Source organism: Trachurus trachurus (genome assembly GCF_905171665.1).
Source record: "Trachurus trachurus genome assembly, chromosome: 23".
Classification (NCBI taxonomy): domain Eukaryota; kingdom Metazoa; phylum Chordata; class Actinopteri; order Carangiformes; family Carangidae; genus Trachurus; species Trachurus trachurus.
Genome location: NC_139912.1, coordinates 19,338,870 through 19,360,810, shown reverse-complemented (window position 1 = coordinate 19,360,810; position 21,941 = coordinate 19,338,870). Strand labels below are relative to the sequence as shown.

The 21,941-nt window shown below is 43.5% G+C and overlaps 1 protein-coding gene across 1 annotated transcript; it reads left to right on the top strand.

The window, feature by feature from the left end:
* Window positions 1-10,539: 10,539 nt before the first annotated feature.
* On the top strand, window positions 10,540-12,006 carry LOC311006468 (fish-egg lectin-like; the record flags this gene model as incomplete). The annotated part of the gene is made up of 5 exons (XM_083999315.1): window positions 10,540-10,588; window positions 10,718-10,954; window positions 11,109-11,332; window positions 11,429-11,553; window positions 11,865-12,006. 5 exons carry the CDS (start codon window positions 10,540-10,542, stop codon window positions 12,004-12,006), a joined length of 777 nt encoding a protein of 258 aa, XP_083855441.1.
* Between the last annotated feature and the right edge of the window lie 9,935 nt (window positions 12,007-21,941).

The following is a 21,941-nucleotide window of genomic DNA, read 5'->3' as shown; positions in this document are numbered from 1 at the left end:
TGCATGTGTCCTCCAACACCCAGCTGCCAGCTAAACTTAATTTCCTCTTTTCTTTGGCCGTGTTTCAAATGAATATGAATCTGTAACAGCCTGTGAGTGCTTGGCGTCTGTTTTTTCTCTCTCTCCTGGTTGTTTGTATTTATTTAGGGGATTTGTTTCAGCCCATTACCCTGACCTTCAGTACCCTGCCTATGGTGCTTTGTGGTTCCAGATGGTGCAACAGCTCAGCTAGATGGGATCATCTTTTTTTTTTCCTTAAACATGTCAAATGTGTAAATATGACCCCTGTCAGTCTGAAGGTGCTTCTGTCCATTTCCGTGCTGTGTACTCAACCTTAACGCCTTGCAGGAGATTTAACTCTTAATCAAACAAGTATTTGACATTTCCCAGAGACTATTAATTTAGATTTACACTGAGACATGCATTCTGAAACCAACATAACACCTTTATTTATTGTAATCACAGCTGTCGTCTTAGTTTGGACATAAAAAAACGTATGCATGAACGTTTCTCCCATGATTCCTTGTCTGAATTTAAATGATGTCAATGTTAAAAGACAGCACCACCAACCTAAGTGCATCATCGTCCTGTTAAAAGTCCCATATACTGTAAGGGATGACCAGATGTCCATGTCTTCTTAAAGCTGGTGTCTGTATAAATACTGTGAAAGTATAAAAGCTTCAGTGCACAGAGAGATACAGAAACTGAGCCTTGAAACCAGCTGCAGCTAGGAGTGTAACTCCATGAGGTCACAAGAAAACAGTCACCATACTCACCTTAAGCCCTATCATCCAACCTTGCAGGAAGTAGTTCCTATGAATGTTTACACATACATTACCTTGAAGCCAATCAGAAGAGAGCTCAAAGAATGCAGAACAGACAGGTTAATTTACAGGCAAGACAGATAACACAAAGATGTTTCACAATATTCAGTTCATACTGTCCTTCTATCAACTTTTGAGTTGCTACACAACAAGTCTACAGTACACACAGGGCAAATGACCAGGGGCCGTATTCACAAAGAATCTTAAGGTTAAAAGAAGCTCCTAAGGGCCAAATTTAGGAGCAACTCCTAAAAAAAGTGGGTTTGTCAGTCTTAAATTTAGGACTCCTAGTTCTTTAAAATAAGAGTAATTCACAAAGTATTTTAGGCCTAAAAGTAGCTCCTAAGTATGGGAGAGCTTAGAAGTCCTCGTGAGGACTCCTAACTCAGGCCCCGTCCAGACGAAGCCGTTTTTTTCGAATCCGGATAAATACTTTATCGGATTGGCCTCGCGTCCACACGGATCCGGCGTTTTCAGGGGGTGAAAACGGTATTTTTTGAAAACGGGTCCCAGAGTGGGAAAATTTGAAAACGCCGCCCCAGCGTTTCCGTCTGGACGGCCAATACGGATTTTTTCTGAAACGATGATGTCATGATGCCCCCCGCCGCTCTACCTTTAACCTGAGACACACACACACACACACACCGCTGCAGCAGCTGCTGCACACTGACAGTCTATGCACGTAACAACAACAACGGCCGACTAACGTCGCGTCGCTCAGACGCTGCGGCTGAATCACGGCTGTTTAATCATCACTGATCATCATATTTACTCTGACACGACTCCCTGTCAACATTTAATCCATGTTTGAGTTTGAATACAGCGGGGAACTTCTTCTATTGAATTACAGCGGGGACTTCCCGTCTTCTTCAGCTGTCTTATGTGTGGCAGGCAGCGCTGCAGCGACACACACACTCCACACACACGCCTGCAGTATGTAGGTACTACAGCGTTTTGGGTCGTTTTCAGGTGATCGTGTGGACGCAGATATTTTTGAAAACGATGCCGTGTTTACGGAGATTTTTTTCAAAACGATTAAGAAAAAGATCGGATTCGGTGAAGCCGCGTATTCGTGTGGACGGGGCCTGAGTAAGACCTATTCACAAAGAATCGCAAATGGCTGCAGCCAGGCAAATGTATGGAGGACTGCGAATTGCTGCAGAGGGGGGTGCTGGAGCACCTACCCCTTTGCCCATTGATGCCCAAAGTGCCTTTTTGTCTGTGTTTTTTTGTTTTTGTTTTGTTATCTACAACATTTTTCGATATAAAACGGGAGTAGTGACGGTGACGGACTGTCCAATATCGGCGTCACAACGGTCGGACCGAGGTAACTGCGACCGCTGCGATGCAGTCATGCTGATGTGAGCCAAAAATATTTTTTAAAATTTGGTGGGTGCACTGCGCCGCCGCAGAGGAGGGAGGGGGCCGCCGCAGAGGAGGGAGGGGAGGGAGGGGAGGGAGGGGAGGGAGCGCGGGTGCGCCGCCGGCACTCAACAACCAATCACCGTGTTGAGCGCCTCGAATTCGTGCACGAGAATTGACGTAATCCATAGCAACGGGGCGTCACCAGGGCGTCACTCTTAGTTAGCTCTTAGTGATTTATCCTTAGTAAGAGTAGATCTCAGCGGCTTTGTGAATAGCTTTTAAGAAAAAACTCCTACGTAAAAACTTTTAGCGCGAATTAGGAGCACTCCTAGCGGTAAGATAAAATGCTTTGTGAATACGGCCCCAGGCAGATGAAAACCAGACAAACAGAAAAGCAGGCAAGAAACACCACAACTAAGAAACATGATCAAGAGGCAGACCCACAACAGAACACCTGCTATGTTTGTGACACCATGCAGAACTCATGGAAATCATGCCTGAGCAGCTACATGAACCTCTTGTGAGGCGGATGGTCCTTTCAGATAAGCTCCATGCGTCAGGAGAAGTTGTCTTCTTTCACACATCTTAATTTCCTCCCAGACTCTCTCTGTCAGCTAAATGTTCACATCCAGTTTGTAACCAGATTCTCTATTATAAATTCGTCTCCACTGTTGCTTCACTTGCTCTCTTGCCCTTGCAAAGATAAATGAGGTGGTGTACTGAGACTGAAGTTAATGAGTTTTTCAACGGTCAGTTAGCAAGCTCGTTAGCACAGCTCAGTTGCTAATGGGACCATAATTTCACACAGTTTATTCAAAAGATGGATTTGTTCTGTACCATATGGACTTGTGTCTCGAAAATGTTCCTGAGACATTCCTCTTTGGTGAGCTGATATTACTAAATGTGAGTCATGCAACATGGCTAATACTCTGGGATAGCTTCCTCCTCTCTCTTCCCTCAAAGGTCAGCGTTGTAAGCATGACTTGCTTTTGGTCAGTGGTGCAAATTCACATTCGCTTTACTATGAAGAGTTGAATTCTGAATAATTTAATTTAGAGAGAAATGCCCTCAAGGCATTTATGATTGATTGATGTTCATGAAACCAGGATGTAAACTCAGATGTACCATCTGAAAATGATAATGTAATACCTCTGGACCAGCCCTGTCGCCACTGTGGAGGAATGACAACAGTGCTTTATTGTTCTAACTCTGATACTAGTTACACATTTTCAGCAGAATTCCCATGCACATGAGCACAGGTTGTGGATACAGTGTCATGTAAGTTGAAACCATAGTTGGAACACTGATTTATTAGCAAAGTGAGACAACTCATTAGTACCACAGGTGAGAGAAATGAAAATCAGTATATTCAGGAAGAACTAAGTACAATAAAAGGTTTGAAAGAAAATGGTGGTCCACTCCTATAGTTAATGTATTTACACAAAAACTTACTGACACTTACAAAAGGACAAGGCCAAAGACTGATGCTGCTCTCAGGTTTCTGCCAATAGACTGATGGAAATCCCAGGAAGCTTGAGTGGCAAAATGTTGTGGAGGAGCCAGTTCACACCACAGACAAAACAGGCTGGGCCGAGACACCTGTGAAAACACGACAACATTCCAGTAGAAGGGTGTATAAAAAAAAAAAAAAGAGTAACGTTCTGGCATCTTTTAAGCTACTATCCAAATCTGAGAAATGATTGCTCCAGGAAGTTGGCTCATTTACCTGAGATGTCGATGATCTATTCTGACATTTACTGCAAAGCGAATACATGTATGACCAGTTTAATAGGCTACCTACCTACTAAAATTCTATCTTCTTAAAGTTCTCAAAATCACAATCTGAATGACTCCGGGCATCCCAACCCTGTGGTGGTACTGCGCCTTGGTTGTTATGGTAGCTGACAAACATGCAACTGCATCGATACCATGGTTACTGCAGGAACAGTCATGGTTAGATTAGTTTGTATAAAGATGGTCATGATTAGGACTAAAAGATTCAATTAATAAACCACCTTTACAATAATAACAACATGGTGGATTCTGATAATAGAAACAATGTAAACTGCTACTTTCACCTCTCTCTTATTTCATATTCATCCATCATCAAGTCCTCCTAATGTGAACTGCCTCTTAACAATGTCACTTGACCTTTTGCTCTGGTCATAGTTACCTTAAACACAACATGGTCATAGTTGTATTCCTCTTTGTTTCCATACCTTCTGACAGAGCTAATGTGATGTGCATTAGGAATGGGCAGGAATAAGCTTTAGTGAATGGAGCCACAAGAAGGTCTAGGTCCACCCTTCAGTCTCTAAGCAAACAAATGAAGGACTAGAGGTGGTGTACAGGTGTTCACCTAAACTGTAAACTGGACTGGACCATGAATATGGATACCATAGAGACAAAGCCTGTTTGTCTTAAGTTTGTCCTAAGGAGGCTCAGGTACTCTGATGTCTGCAGTGAAATGCTGCTCACGTTTTATCGCTCAGTGGTGGCCAGTGAACTGTTTGTCTGCTTCAGCAGCATTTCCATAACTACACACTGCTCTGTCAACAGATAAAGTGTTCATACCAAGTTATGGCTCCTCAAGGTGAGATTATCCAAGCAGACCTTGAGCTGACAGAAACACAAACTGTGCCCTTTCCATGATGACCCACATCACATCATATATAGTGCGCACGTAGTCCCAAGAGGAAATTACAGCTTACTCTGCCTCCTGTTCGTTTCCTCTGTCTTCAGGAGCTGAACCTGAACGCCACACCACCAGTGAAATGGGACACATGGATCAGACTATATACTACTAAGCCCTGGCTACCACTTGGTCAAATAAAACAAGAAACATGACAACAAATTAATACTTCACCTGTTGCATATCATTATCTCATGAAACTGACTGTTGGTAGCTATAAAAGTGTCATGTGATGTGATAGGTGACCTCCCACATTAGTGAGCAGACAGATTCATCAGTTTCATGGCTGTTGGATGAAGGCCCGGCAGGGGGTCCCAGAGGCTTTGTGGAGCCTCAAATCACATAAGCACCTCTGTCAGCACCTGTCCCCGAGGACAGTGGCGTCCTCTGGGGCTTCAAAGTGTATAGAAGGTGCCTTTGACCTTCAACCATGTGTCCTGAGCTGCGCTGACAAAGAGATATGACAACAAGACTCATGAAAGGAGAAAGAGAAAGTAAGATCTGGAAATCCAAGCTCCTCATATGTCATTATTAGTGTCTGTTTGATATTATATGCACATTATTTGTGTATTTCCATCATTAATAATGCACATTTATACACTTTTGTGATATTACCTATCGCGTTGAGAGCGAGGACACAAATTGAGCTGTAATTCAAGGCACTGTTTACCAAGAAACTTTATTTCCTCCACACCTTACCAGTGTATGAGTGTGTGTTTCTTCTGCTGGTGGTGTATTTATTTATACTGGATTTGTTTTTTCTGTGATGCTTGATGATTGTCAGATGGTTCAACAGCTCTGTGTGGACAGAAAAGGTCAGTCGTGCAAGTGTTTGTTTTTTTTAATGTGTAAAATATGTGTAATATGACTCCTGTCCGTCAGTTCATGCATATTAAAGGGGGAGTACAATAGAGTTTTCCTGCTTTATTGAAAATCCCTTCTGTCAAATCACCACCTGCCCTGTCTCATTGTTTCCCCCTTGTCTGTGTACCTCTCCTGTTTCAATTGCCAGTTGGTCTCTTCTTCCTCTCGATGAGGTTCCTCTCCATTTTCCAGTTCTTGTGAGGTCTTGGTTTTGTCTTCTTTTTGTGCTGGTTTAGTGTTGTTCAGGACTTATTGACCCTTTTGTTGACACCTTTTTGTGTTTCCCCCATTTCCCTCAATCATTTTTACACTCACCTGTGTTTTTGGAGTCTGCTTTTGGGACCCGCATTTCTCCCTCAAAATGTAACAGTATACGAACTGGCGGCTAATAGATCTGGCAGACCCTCTCTTTTCTCAAGAACTTAATGAACTATGTTATGACCTGTTGCTCAGTGCAGGGAGGACTTTGGCTGGGACGACAGGGAAGCTGACTGCCACCTAGCATAAGCTAGCATCATGGAGACACCTTGTCTTCTTGCCTGTTGAGTACAAGGACTTGGCCAGGAACATAGGTTCCCAACTTACTAGGATTCAGTCTGGTGACACTTGTCCCTCTCTGGCTGGGCCGCAACTTCCAACTCATGCTCTGGCTGGGCAGCAACAGGCCTTCCTCCAGCCTACCAGTTCCATGCATAGTTGTAGTATGTCAATCCTCTGCACCCCCCAGCTCTGAGGTGCCTCAGCCCATACTGCCTACAGTAATCTATGAACTCTTGTTCACAAATGCTGGTAACCTGTCTGTTGTTATTGTCTGTGGCTACAAGCCAAGCGAACTAACTTTGAAAACCCTGCCTGCAGGTGACGTCAAGATTCCCATCTCATTTATCTTGCAGTGAGATCCCTGTAAAGAGATCTGAAATTGATGGCTTCATGATGTCATGCTAACAGTCTGAGACTAAAGCTGCATGACTGTGAGATGTCAGCATCACACAAACCTTGATGTAACATTCCATTGTATAATTAATTGATCTAACAGTGGTCAGAGGCCAATGGTCAAGGTCACTGACCACAACCGTTTTAGTATTGTTATATTATTGTTTTAGTAGGTCTACCGTTAGCTGGTTGCTTCGAGTTCAGTGTGCAGGTTCTCGGCCGGCTAACCCCCGCATCTCCTCCAAATATGGAAAGTAGACTCCCACTAAAATCCAATTCCTTTTTTTTTTAAGGAAAGCACAGTCAAGAGAGAGACAGGATTTGCAGAGGCAGAGAGGGGGGAATGACATGCAGGAAAGGGCCACTTGATGCAGGATTCGAACCTGTAGTGAGGACTGTAGCCTCAACACATGGGGCGACTGCTCTACCAACCAAAGAAATGTTTGCCTCAGCCCATGGTGTCTCATTGTCTAGCCTGCGTTGTGCCAGGCTACAGCCTCCAGTGTCCAGTTGACAGGGTGTCTGGCCCCCTCTCCACTCACTGTCATTTATTTGTTAGTATAGCACCCACATTCATCCAGATGTTCAGGGTGCAACATAAGCACAGCAAAGCACTGTAGGCTAGCAATCATTTGCAAATGTTTTGTAACCTAATTCCTTTTATTTGTACTCTCTTTATTTTGTTGTTTTGTTGTGCAGGGAAGGCTGTGTCCTTTGTGCCGTCATGTTTAAAAACTGTAGTGCAACCAGTAGTACCACAACAAGTATGGGTGTGGAGGTGAGTCTGTACACCGCTCTGTATGTAACTAGACTATTTCCCAGAAATTAAACCAATTAAAATCCTCGGACATTCCAGTGCTATCACTCTACGAGTGAACGGCTGTTAAAGGTTCACGTCCTTTACTTTCCTTCCTTCATCTTCATCTCTTTGTCTTCTTGTTTTTCTTTCAGCAGATAGAGAAACTGCAGTTGTTCCAGATTAGTCTATCTCCACTAAGCGAGAAAAGCTATTAATGGAGCTTTCATGTTTATCTGAGATTTCCCACCCAGTGGCCCAGTGCATTGTGCAGTCAACATTTACTGCATTGTAGAAAGTCAAAGCAAAAAACACCTAATAAAACAATAATTAAAGGGGCTAAATAATGAATACATAAGAGACCTTTTGGAAAAATTTAATAATAATAATTCAAATTTGTGTAATTTTAGTGTAATTTTTCTTTGTTGATATGTCACTTCACATCCCTACAGTCTCAGTAATTTAGTAACTTTTAAGGCCTCATATAAAATAAGATCAGCCACTGAGAAAGCACACAGCCTGTATTCAGAATGAGTCTTACAGCGATCCATCAGGACTTCTGTAACTTTGATGTCAAAGCAGTTACCGCTCTCAGCTCTGCCTCAAGCCCCGCCCAGTTGGACACGCTCAGACTACACTTTCTGTAAGCCTGCATTTCTTTGTTGACTTTGTTGTCTTTGTTGTTTTGACAGTATGAACACAGGGTTGCCATGGTCAACAGGAAAGAGAGAGAAACATTTAACAACCTACAATGTGTGTACATGTGTATAACAAGGTTTTATCTATAATAACAGGTGACCCATGGCCAGAAATGTGTGATTCTTTTCCTAGGAAGAGTTCTGTGCTGGCATCAGATCTTATCCATCATCGTCCTTACTGACAGGAAATGAAGTGTGACAATAAAAAACACCAAATGCACAATAAAATGCAACACGTTTCAACATTATCAAGGTATGTCTTTGCAGTCTCCCAATCACCTTTAAGGATCAATCTTTAACATGTAATATTTCTGAATAACTATAGTTTTTAGTTCAGGTCCATTTGGTGCCTGGGTCTGACTGAGATACACCTTGAGCACATACTTGCAGCACCACAATAGAGATGTTTTTTGCATTTTGAAGCTTGGGAATAGGGCATATAATAACCATGACCTCAGGAAGCTGTAAGAGGATGTTTATGTGGAATGAAACAAGAGTTTAGGAGCTGTATTCTGTGCAACATAAGTTAATGCAACAAAAGTAATACTTTGGGAAGGGGATGCGCTGGTTAAATAGAGAGGGGTGGAGGAAGGGAGGGAAGGATGGTGGGAGGAGAATGGGAACGACCTGAGAGAAGGCTGTAGTTACAGTAGAAGGTGCTTTGATGAGAGGAAGAAGGGAGGGTTTGTCGAGAAATCTGAGGCAAACCGAGGAAGAAAGCGTTGACCAGGTATTTGTACACTTGGCGAGTTCCTGTAAAACCTTTATGTGCCATTCAGTTGGAAGAGGAATGAGGAAACTGAGTGCCTTACTGCCTACAGTAAATTACGAACTCTTGTTCACCAATCCTGGTAACTGCACCTGTCTGTTGTTATTGTCTGTGGCTACAAGCCAAGCGAACTAACTTTGAAAAACCCTGCCTGCAGGTGACTTCAAGATTCCCATCTGATTTATCTTGCAGTGAGATCCCTGTAAAGAGATCTGAAATTGATGGCTTCATGATGTCATGCTAAGAGTCTGAAGCTAAAGCTGCATGACTGTGAGATGTCAGCATCACACAAACCTTGATGTAACATTCCATTGAATAATTAATTGATATAACAGTGGTCAGAGGCCAATGGTCAAGGTCACTGACCACAACCGTTTTAGTATTGTTTTAGTACCGTTAGCTGGTTGCTTCGAGTTCAGTGTGCAGGTTCTCAGCCGGCTAACCCCCGCATCTCCTCCAAATATGGAAAGTAGACTCCCACTAGAATCCAATTCCTTTTTTTTTTTAAGGAAAGCACAGTCAAGAGAGAGACAGGATTTGCAGAGGCAGAGAGGGGGGGATGACATGCAGGAAAGGGCCACTTGATGCAGGATTCAAACCTGTAGTGAGGACTGTAACCTCAACAAATGGGGCGGCTGCTCTACCAACCAAAGAAATGTTTTGTGAAAACAGGGAGGATTTACTGCGATGTATTTCCCGACAACTCTGAAATCTACCAGACTTGTTCCCGTTATTACAGAGACAATGCATTCTATTGAACAAAACATACCATCCTGCATGGGTCATTAGCTCAACCCTACCTTTTACAGTCAAAGGATGTCCACGATTCAAAAAGAAAGTGACATAACAGCAAGGAATCTTTTGAACAGATTATGCACACATACAATATGCAATATGTGCACATACAAAACAGTTTTAAACATCCCAACACCTCAACATCTCTTATCAATGCAAGTATCAATACAGGTAAATACAAGTAAACTAAACAAAATACCCAAATTCCATCTTTGCTTCCCAGATGCATAACAAGGCTGCCTGTTCCCCTTTTGTCATGCTGAACTAGGTTAATAAGCTGGGACCAGTTTTATATGCATTTGTAGACAATCTCTTCATCTATCATATCATCATATAACAAAAAAGAACCAGAAATTGCTTATCAGTATTTAAAATATTTCTCATTTATTATAGGGACAGTATGAATGTCCATTCCTAAGTTTGAGCCAGCAAACAAGACTGGTGGCTTCACAGATGTATGATACGTATGATACTGGCATGTCAACATGAGGACAGATCCAATCAGGGTTGTCCTGCAGTCACAGCCTCTGAGTTCATCACTTTTTTTGGTTTAAATACCTTTGGCAGTACGAATTGCTAAAAGTTGTCACACCAGGTAGTTTTTTTTTTTTTTTGAAAAGATGTGTGGAATGAAAACATTTCCTCTAGCTTCCCAGAACAGCTAGCAGAACCAGTTTGTGTTGGAATTGAGCACAGGTCCAGTGTATATATAAGCGGCCCATGATGGGATGTAAGACAGTGGCTCGAACACATCCTGAGGTTCATTCTGCAACACCATCAAGACTCACAAACACAGAGACAAGATGAAAGCTGTTGCAGCCTTCATGCTGTGTTACCTGGCTGGTAGTCATGGTAAGTCACTGTTAGATGCTTTTTTATTACAGAATTGATTTTTAAAGTAGTATAATGATATAGTATAATGATGAAATGAATGACATTGTTGTTTCCTCTCACATAATAACTGTGGATTTGTCTTCACAGCATGGAACTGCAGACAGGGACCAAGTCTGAGTGGTATCAAGCAGATTGATGCTGGACTAGGAAAAGTGGTTGCAACAACCAGGTCCAATCGGCCGTATGTCCTAATTGGATCAAGGTGGTACAGTCTTGGCTCTGTCTGGCTCAAGCATATCTCAGTTGGACCAGCTGGACTGTGGGGGGCCAGCACCTCAAACCGAGTGTACAAGAGTGTGGGAGGCAACATGCTACTGTCCAGCGGTAACTATTGTTATCTCCACATGAACAAATATCCAGTCTATGTGGGCCTATCTGCCTCTCATCACTGATTTCATTTAGTTAACTGTATAATACAACAATGCTAGGGCAGCACTGTAATTGAAGACGAAATGCCTTGTGTCTATGTGTTCTTCAGGTACGAGTCTGCAGCAGGTGGATGCTGGTGGTGATGGTCAGGTAGTTGGAGCAGCATTTCGTGGCACTGCCAGCCACTGTCTGAGAGAGACCACTGCTTTGGCCTACAAGGGAGTGGGCTCCCTGTACTGGGGTTCCCTGGGAGGAAGAATGAGATACGTCAGCTGTAGCCCCAACAAAGGCTGCTGGGCAGTTGACACCAGTTACCGGGTCTACGCCACACAGGTTTGGATCTGAGGCATTAGTGATATCTCATAATGTCAGCAACCTTCTTCACCCATGGATCACAGCAGTAACACCATGCATATGCTTCTATGACAGAGAATAACATCAGGCTGTGTCAAAAATAGCTGGTCATACGTGTCAGGGCAATCCATGACAATGATTGAAGTGGGGACCGACGGAAGTGTTTTTGGAGTGAATAGAAGTGGCAAGGTGTACCAAAGGTAAGCCTTACTGTCTAGCATTGACACCCAAATATCTATTTTCATGCACTTAATGGGAAGCAAAATTGAAAAGTAATCATAAAAGATATCATTCTTCATTGACGAATTCATCTTTACAGCTTATACCTGAAGTGTTTAAGTGTGATGAATCTAAAGTGTTGTTTCCCATTAGAGTAAATGTCTTATCATAAATAAATGTACATAAACTTTATGCACAATGAAAAAGCCAAAATAACCTCAAAGAGAAATCTTCAGAAGCCTTGAGCAACACTTCTGCCGATAAAAACAAATGATGACTTCTCTCTCAACAGACTTGGCATCTCCAGCAGTCGACCCTATGGCACAACTTGGCGGAACGTCCCAATCTGCTTGACCGCTCGCCACGTGGCGTACGACCTGGGCCGCCTCTGGGTTGTGACCACCTCAGGTACACTGATGCGGTGCACACACTAATCTCTAGACAGTCTTGACTGTCATCACTGTATTTTCACTTGCACATGACTTACAAATAATCAGTGATCAATTATTTTTCTCTGTGTGAAAGCTCTGGTGTAACTTCTTATTCAGCTTATGTTTATTTCATAAATTTGTATATGGGAATTGGGAAAATTCTGCAAGAAGGAACTCATTCATATATTTTGATCACTTTTACAAAACTGACAGTTCGCTAGATGACATAATTTCTACTATATTAGTAAATTGTATTATAATTATGCTGCTGTAAATATGAAGGAGTTATAGGAGCTATTTGTAAGCTAGTTACTGCTCTCACTGTATGGCTGACATTGATGTATAGCTATTCACTTACCACACTGGACTTGAGATTAGCATGCTAACAAAGTAGCTCTGGCCCAATTATCTTATTTCCACAATTGACTGTTTAATCTGAAGATGACATTTTACAATGATGCATGTCCTTACCTTACAGTAATTCCATGTAAACACAGAGAAGGTTGAGGCTTGTGTCAAGAACAGCTGTGAATGCCAATTTCATGTAGCAATAACAAAAACTTACAACTAGCTCCTTTAAAGTATAGTGAAGGAAAAGTTACACTTTGTTGATTCTTGTGAACATGTTAACGTGTGAAAATTGTGTACTCCCTTTAGTTTTGGGATTCTTTATGTTTCACCAATCCTGCAATTGAATGAGAACAACAAAGTTATTTGTCCTGATTCAGTGTCACATACTTCCTTATCTTAATTTAATCAATGTATCCTTAATGTCAGTAATCATACAGTACAGTCATTTTAAAGCTTATTTGTACTTTTAAACTCAAGTAAAGGGTAAAAACAAATACAAAACAAAATAGCAAAAGCCACTTGACATTATAGACACTATAACACTTTGCATATTTTAAACTTTAAGTCTTTGTAATGATTAACATCTGTAGCCTACTACTGCTACTAACTGCAACTCTGATTGTTTCATGTCATGACTGTTTATGTCTTGATATGTCCTTGGAATAAATAATAATATTGATTCTTACCAATGCTTTGTATCATATTTATTTAATGGTGTCCTAAATCATCCATTATGTCCGATAAGACATTATGGATACTATAACTATTAGAGACAGAGTAAGTGAAGAAAGCTATTGTAAAAACCACCAGAGCATGTGTAAGCAATAATCCCTGGGCTGCACACACAGAGAGGACCGCCCCTTTATGCCGTTCTCTCTCCTCATTGGATAAAGGTTGTAGGATACAAGGAAAGTTTTCTCCTCGGCTTACAGCAGAGCAGAGTGACTGACAGACCCGTGTTGCAGACCAAACACTCTATATAAGTGATTGCTGTCGGAAGATATAACTATTTAAGACTTATATCAGCACAAATGTATCCCGCTTACTTCTGCTTTAAGTTTAGTAAAAAGCCCAGGTGGAGGCTAGACAGGCTAGAAGCATAATGAGCGTTATGTATCACTAATATGAAATATTAGCTTGTTTTGCAGATAATTATGCACATGATCCGTTTGAACCCCCCCAAAATAAAAAAGGATCAATGTGCAGCCTCCGTTTCTTTTCTGATTGTGTCCGTCTGTCCGTTCGGAGTGGGGGGTTTCGGAATGGAGGGTTTTCCCCAATAGCCTTTTCGGAATGGTGGGGTCTTTAGAAAAAATAGGAAACCCTGCTATTCCAAAGAATGGAAGTCTATTTTCGGAAAGGCAGGGTGTAACCTTCCGTGTCAGTGGCTGCATTTCGGTCCAGTTTCTCCAGAAATTGTAACAGAACAAACTACTATGGACCCAGCACAGCAGGCACCATTCAGCAAGCGGTTTCCAGTCAAGGAGCTCTCCTCGGTCAGTATGACCAGGGCCCAGAAGGTGTAATCTGGTTCAAAATTATTCGGCTGAGAAGCAAGGAGCACTGCTCATGTTTTTCCTACATCTTCTGATACTGATGCTGACACCACCCTCACCTGGGTTGAGCTGTAGGGGAAACAGCAGAGGAAAGGACAAGGCAGAATACTTTCTGCTGTAACAGCTGTAATTAATATATTTCTCATTTTTGGTTGTAGGGACAAGTATGAATAGCCAAGTTAGTTTTGTCAATTTTGCTGGACAGTATGAACAGACAAGTTTTTTGCTGGGTTTACAGGTGTGTGATGCTGGCATGTCAACATGAGGACAGAAATCCAGTCAGGGCTGTCCTGCAGTCACAGCCTCTGAGTTCATCCCTTGTTTTGTTTTGGCTAAAATATTTCACACTGGCAGGTACAAATTGATAAAAGTTGTTGCACCGGGTTTTTTTTTTTTTGAATGTTGAATGAAAACTTTCCTCCTAGCTGTAATGATAACAGCAAATGCATATTTGCTTAGTATCAGAGGTTTATGTGAATGCTGCTTATATTCCTGAAGACAAGTTTGATAAAGTACCTTCTCTTTCAAGTAACGGTGTAGTTATTGAGAACCCACAACAAAAATAGTACACTAGCTCCCCTGAACAACCAGTAGAACCAGTTTATGTTGGAACTGAGCACAGGTCCAGTGTATAAATAAGCGACCCATGATGGGATGTAAGACAGTGGCTCCAACACATCCTGAGGTTCATTCTGCAACACCATCAAGACTCACAAACACAGAGACAAGATGAAAGCTGTTGCAGCCTTCATGCTGGTGCTGTGTTACCTGGCTGGTCGTCATGGTAAGCCACTGTCAGATGCATTTTTATAACATAATTGATTTATTTAGTATGGTAGTATATGATGAAATTAATGGCATTGTTGTTTCCTCTCACATAATGACTGTGAATTTGTCCTCACAGCATGGAACTGCAGACAGGGACCAAGTCTGAGTGGTATCAAGCAGATTGATGCTGGACTAGGAAAAGTGGTTGCAACAACCAGGTCCAATCGGCCGTATATCCTAATTGGATCAAGGTGGTACAGTCTCAGTGTTCAGTGCAGGTGACACAGGCAGGCGGCCATTCAGCGTTGACTTTGAAGTAAACACGGTAATAGACACGGGAGCCGCTGTCAGCATTATCTCAGAGACTGTGTATGAAAGATCATTCTCACATGTACCGCTGGAGGGCACGAGTGTCAAGCTGTGAGAGGAAAGTTTTGACGATAAAGTCTCACACTTCCTGCACAACTCCCAACAGGAAGACTGGCGAAGCAGCTGACTTATTTTTAAAGAGGTACGTGCAAACCAGATTGGACTTCCTGAAACCAAGCATCACAGAAACAGTGAGGAGGAAGCAGTATTGACAGAAGGAAGAACACGACAACAAAGCTGCAGAGGCAGTTTGACGTGGATGAGCAGGTTTCTCACCAGACACTCTGGAGCAAACTCCTGAGAAGGAGTCACCCCTTGGTCGCACTGCACGCGGAAGCTGTGCTCGCGCACTGCGCACGCCTTCGCGGGCGCTTGAGTGGTCGCACTGGGAGCGTACTTTTCCTCCTCTCTCCGCGCCCGTCAGACATCGGCTGCAGTCGCCCATTCTCGTTTTCACTCGGTTTTCCACACACACATATCATTTTAAACATGTGTGTGTGTGTGTGTGTGTCTCGTGTGCAGACGCAACTGACAAATATTTAGGCTATAGACGGACAAGTAACAACTTAATTAATCATCATTTTATTTATTTTATTTTGAAAATTGACCGGATTCTCTCGCCTTTTCTGTGCCTGACTTCCTGTCTGGTACGATCTGGTCTATCCAGCTTGACAGACGGCGCTCTCGGCGCTCGCGGCTCGCGTGAAAAATAGAAATGAACCGATCTGAAGCGCTGCAGGCGCGCGCACTGCGCTCCATAGTGCGAGATGTGCGACCAGGCAGACCGGTTAACATGTGCGCCTATCTGAAACTGCCTCCGCTCCAGGGCGCTGCGCTTCGGTTCCGCGTCCAGTGCGACCAGGCTGTCAGCTGAGTTGGCCGAGCAGGCAGAGGCTTGTTCAGAAACGGAGCTCCTGGCTCCTGACCTATGGCTAAGCCACGCCCCCAAACGCGATGAGCCAGTCACAGTGCGCATAGCTAGCCCATACACTCAGACATTCTCTGCGTCCATTGAAATGCAGTCAGTTAGTCAGTTTTCATTCGTTTTTATATGTTTTTTCTTGACATTTTAAGTTTAAAATGGTCAAACGGTGTGCATGGGGTAGGCCTACATGCAACTCCGACACTAGGTATCCCCAAGGGGGCAGTTGTCGGTCTGAGAAGTGAAGCTCACTTCCGCGTTCAAAAAACTGCAATCCCCTCGGCTTCCTCTGGGGGCTGGTGTCAGAAGGGAGCATTCTCCATAGACCCCCATGTTAAAATCGCAGACTTTAAATCCTCAATAAACATGATCAAAGCCTGGTGTCAGAACGTTTTTTGGTCTCCCGCACACACTCTGAGGGGGGTGAATTTTTTTTAAAAACTCTACCGTTTCACTGTTATTAGGTTAAAACTCTGGCCAATTAGGGCGCGGAAACATTGAGTGACAGGTCCGAGCAGCTCCGTGGACAGCTGTTTCAAGGCCAGTGGGCGGGTTCTCGGCCGGCCAATCCAACATGGAGCTGTTCAGGCCGCCATATTTGAGTCACAAAAACGACTCCCCAAAACCAATGGGTGATGTCACGGATGCTACGTCCATATTTTTTACAGTCTATGGGTATCCCGAGAGGCTGGGTGACGGGGTGGATTTTTTTTTACCTTTCCCCAAGCCACATCTCAACGGAGAGAAGTGTCTGCTCTGGATAAAGTTATGCGGTAGACGACACCAACTAAACGTGGATAAAATTAACAAGGACGTCTACATCTGTCATCTCTACATCTAAGTTAAGTATCTGAGGCAACATATTGTCAGAGATGTTTAGATGTCAAAGTTATCTTTAACATCTCTAACATTAGCCTAACCGAATAGCTATCGCATGCCCTACCTAGGCTACAGTAAAAAAGGCATACATAAAATAAAAAGAGGAGTAAAGCAATATATTAAGTGGCAATATGTAAGCATCAAAGATGTTCAATCAAACCCACATAGGCCTTTGAAACATGTTCAAAACACTATCACAACTAAGCATGAAGTCTGCTAGCTTAATGCTAACATATAATGTAAAACTCCATTGACAGGCTAACAGAAATTAGCCCGTTGCTATCGCCGTTTCGCGGCAACCGACAGCCTTAGCAGTAAAGCTAAAGCCGTTTTCCCACTAAAATTAGCGGGTCGACGCGGGTTTTTTAAACGCGGGTCGACCCGCTAACAATCGGCATTTGGCCCCTTTCCCATTGACCAAAATGAGCCGAGTCTGACCCCCCGCTGAGTGATCAGACAGAGCATAAACCAGTCGCCCCGCTCTCATCCGCGGTGCAAGAGACACACACAGTCATGCCACAGCCGCCCGCCGCGGAGTGTCCGTCCGCCGAGGCAGACTCTCTGGCTGGCTGACCTGGAGCACCAGGACCGCGGAGGACAGAGAGTCTGCTGCGGCCGGATGACGGACGTCCGCGGCACAACACGTCAGTTAAACAGACTGTCGCTTCTTTTCTTTTTTTCAATCGTTTTTGGTCAGTGTTCTCTGATGTTTTGATCCCAGTCTCGGATGAGAGCAGAGCGGAGCAGAGCTTTGTTTTGGTACGTGATATGAGACGCGACCGGCGATCACGTAAATTAGCGGGTTGACGCGGGTCTGGCGTTCCCACTGCAAGCCGTTCGGAGCCGAGCCGATTAAAGGCGATTTTAACCCGCGTCGCTTGCCGAGTCGTTTGACCCGCGTCGACGCGGGTCAACGCGGCTCGGTGCGCCTTTCCCACTGCCACCAAAAGCCGATTGTTAGCGGGTTTAAACGGGTTTTTTGGCCAGTGGGAAAGGGGTATAATTTAAGTTTTGGTGACTTCGAGATGATATTTAATCTTTCTGTCTCCAAAAATCATCAATTGCCTCCTGTGTTTGTCTCCTAGGCTACTGTGACAGCTGCCATAGCACCTGTCACAGAATATTGGCTGTTTGTCTGAGTGAGTGGAGGGGGCAGACTAACACATTAAGAGCATTCAGTAAGGTTAAAGGTGATAGCTAAGTTTAATTCCTCCTGGCCAGTAGGTGTAGAACTCACACTGCCTGCTCTCGCTCCAACCTTCCGTTTTACTGGTTGCCAGTTACAGCAGTAGACCAGAGTCCTGCATCGGGTCGGATCCCCGCGGGTATCCGACGGGTACCCCGCAAAAACGGTGCTCAACGGGTGGATAAGCTGTCTTGTGAAAATTCACGGGTCGGGCACGGGCGGAACTCAAATGAACGCGGGTGGGTACGTGGGTGAATGTGTAGGCCTACAGAGGAAAACTCACGCGCAGCTGCATGAACCAGCGTAGCAAATCATTTTTTTTTCATCACTCACGGCAACAACAGAGCAGCATCTTGATGTAAATAAACGATCTTTGGCCGCTCGTGTGACCGCTCACAGCTTTCCCTGGAGTTTAGCTTGTCATGGCTTGACTGCTCGGCTTCTGGGTAAGCTACAAACACACTGATGGGATCAATGTAAAGGCTGAGGTGTCCTGCTTTCATTAAAAAAAGAATTACGTTGCTATCATTCTCCGTTCCGGAAATAGCCGCGAAAGAGTACGGCTCCCCCCCCCCTCCTCTCTCTTTTCTTTTTTCTTTTTTCTAAAGAGTACAGCTGTTGTAGGCTACCCCCGTTATCGCCGGTGATGACGGCGATCTAACGGGCAGCGGGTCGGGCAACGGGTCTTAATATTGACGGGCGGGTCGGATCCGGGTTGTAATCAGAAATAATCACGGGTGACGGGTTGGGACACGGGCTTAAAAACCAACGGGTCGGGCGGGCGCGGGTTTCCAAAATTGGACCCGTGCAGGACTCTGCAGTAGACACATGACATCAACGTTCTAATGCTGTTGCCACAGAGATCATTCCATGCAGACATTGCCAACGTAACCAGATGTAAATATTTATATATTTCGGACCCGCCACAATTTATTAAACAATTATTTATATACTATTTTTTTTTTTTTAAATTCAGTAAAATTAATACTTTTATTCTGCACCCCTCTAGACATTCTGTGGATGCATTATTTTTAACTCTTTCACGACCATTGACGAGTAAACTCGTCACAGCCTGCCGAACGTTCACGACCACTGACGAGTAAACTCGTCAAAACCGTTTTTTTACAGATTACGATAATAGACACTCTGAGGTACCCTGTGTGTGAATATGGTAGTCCTCTGATATGTAAAACTGTTTTAAACTAAAACCAAAACATAATGTTTTTTATAAACTGTGTGATCTTGGTTTTGTTTGAGTAATCGTTCTCCTTGAATGGTGCTCTGGGGACAGCGTGCAGCACTGTGCGGCTGTCGGCTACAGTGTTGCGACTTTCTCGCTGAATCTGGCGACTTTCCAAACCCTCTTGGTGACTTTTGACAAAAGCGACCGACGACAAATCTGGCGAGTTTTTCCGGTGTTGTTTACAAACGTTTCTGGTTTGGAGACTCGGATCTGAAAGCCCGTTATCACAGCTGTTTTCACAGCGCTGTGCAGCGGAGCGGGCGCTGAGCAGCGGGGGCTGTGACCGGCCGCCCCCGCCCTAGAGCACTCATCGCCGGCCAGTCACACAGCAGTGTCACGGAGCTGCTGCGCTGCGGCCAGAGACCAGCACCGCTGCACCGCTGCTCTCCACGCTGCCACAACCCCCAGATTTACCTACAAATATATTTATTTAGCCGTAGAAATGATTTGGGAGACATGCCACACTGCAGATTACCGGTAAAATGAGCAGATTGCCACTTGACACAAAAGTGCGTTTTTCTCTGAAACTAGAGCGGGAGCTCCGTTTTTGGAGAAACCCAGCTCTCTTCTTCTACTTCGTACTCACGAACGAAACGGCAGAAAAACTCGCCGTTTTTTCGAGAAGCACGTTGGAAAGTCACTCTTCAACCAAGTGAAGACCGTTTGTTTCTAGGTGACGTACAGAGTTCGGTTCGACGTGAGATAAAAGGTAAACAAATAGCCAAAAACATGTGGTCCTGAGCGGATGTGCTGAAGAATTAGTGTGGTCGCGAAAGAGTTAAAAAATGAATCCTTTTGATGAAAAAGTTGTAGCTATAACCTTTAAGTGAACATGTCTATTTTTATAGTTAACCATGGGGCGGGCGGGGGTTGAAATTCAGTCCGGGAGTTTGGTTTGGAGATGCCTTTTATCCGATCGCACGAAGGACGCAAAGTGGAACCGTAATTTTAACACAAATACTTTATTTGTAGTATAATCTAATCATATTAAACACAACACACACCGATCAGTCAGTTAGAATATAGTGTTGAAGTATGCTCACACTTGCCATGCAACTAAAACACTATATATGTATGTAGGCTACTGTATGTTCCTCCTCACTCCTATATGACTGACATTATCCTGTACTGTATCCTGTCCCTATGCATCATGACTGACACTGGCCTTGTCAGCTAATAATAACAACAACAATTACAGCAACAATGATAAACTTTTTTGCAAATAATTCAGTGTTAGAACACAAATACAATATAAAAATCAACAACATGAAAAAAGCGCCACTCTCTCTCTAAATTACTCGCTTTAATGTATTTTTCTTGAGATGGTAAAAATGGCTATATATTATTGTAGCAACAGAACAGGAAAACAGGATGTATAGCCTATTCTAATATTATCTTTTTAACTTTGAACACAGTCTGTCTCCTGAAATATTTTCTTTTGCAATAAAGAAATTTGTGCGTTTTTCTGGTCTTCCAGTATGGATTTTATTTTTAATTGATAAAGCAGATTAATGATTTGTGCACATATGGTGTAACATTGCTGTTGTGAGAAAGTTCAATTCCAATCGCATTATCTGGTTGTCTGAATCGGAGTTGGAGAACTCCGATAGTAGCTGGAGTTCACAGTTTCCAGTTATTGTCGGATAAGGCAATAATTCGGTTTTCTCAAGTGTCATGTAAACCTGTTACGTATTGTATGTTGGTCTCAGGCTCGGCTGAATGTAGCACTACTTTGGCTGTGGAACTATCGCAATTAAAAGAATAAGAGCGTCAGGTATGCTGCTGAGTGACAGGTGTGCCGCACCGCGTCAGGTATGCAGCAGGACCAGAGTTTGTTTTTTTAATGACTGGAGCATGAGCCAAGTTTTCCTCTACTACAGCTGAACAGCTGACATGGGGTCAAGACGTACAGCAGAGACCTAGCACAGTCTCATCGGTGCATTTAATTATTATAAACTTCAACCTGAAAGCTCTTTGTCCTCAGACTGTCCACTACCCAGGCCATCACACAGGGAGAGCATGTGTGGCTTGTGTCACACGACACGTGACTTCCCAGTGACCTGCCGGTCAAAAGCAACATTCTGAAATGGTGGCGCAACGGACTCTCTATTGACAAACAACTGAGTAATGACTTAAATCATCTGTCAGCAGCCGAGAAAGAAAGATATAAAAACAACTTTGAAGTTTTGGGCACTTGTGACCCATATACAACACCAGCTGCTGTATATGAGCCGTTTAAAATGACAGTTCCCTGCCGAAGCTCGAGTTGGGCGATGTTTACATTTACCTGGTGGAGAATCCATCATCCTCCACCACTTGCAACCAATATTTCCCAACTGGTTTCTGATTAAAAGCCCCATTTTGTAGTTTTTCAATCTTAAAATAATGTTTCTAAACGGAACGTTACGAAACTGAGCCGTTTTCGAGGTACAGAGTCTGCTTGCTGAAAAACTGTCCCTGAAGGCAACGCGCATCAGCGGTTTTGCATGAATTTACCTCTAAAACAGCTCTGTCTCGTAACGTTCCATTATTATCTCATAGCGTGGTGAATGTGCAGGTCACAACTTGTCCACCAGAGCGTTTTGGAGTTGTTGGATTGTGTATTTGATGAGTTTGATGAGGGAAACCAAGAAATTCCCTTATAGCCTCCATATAGCCCTGAGC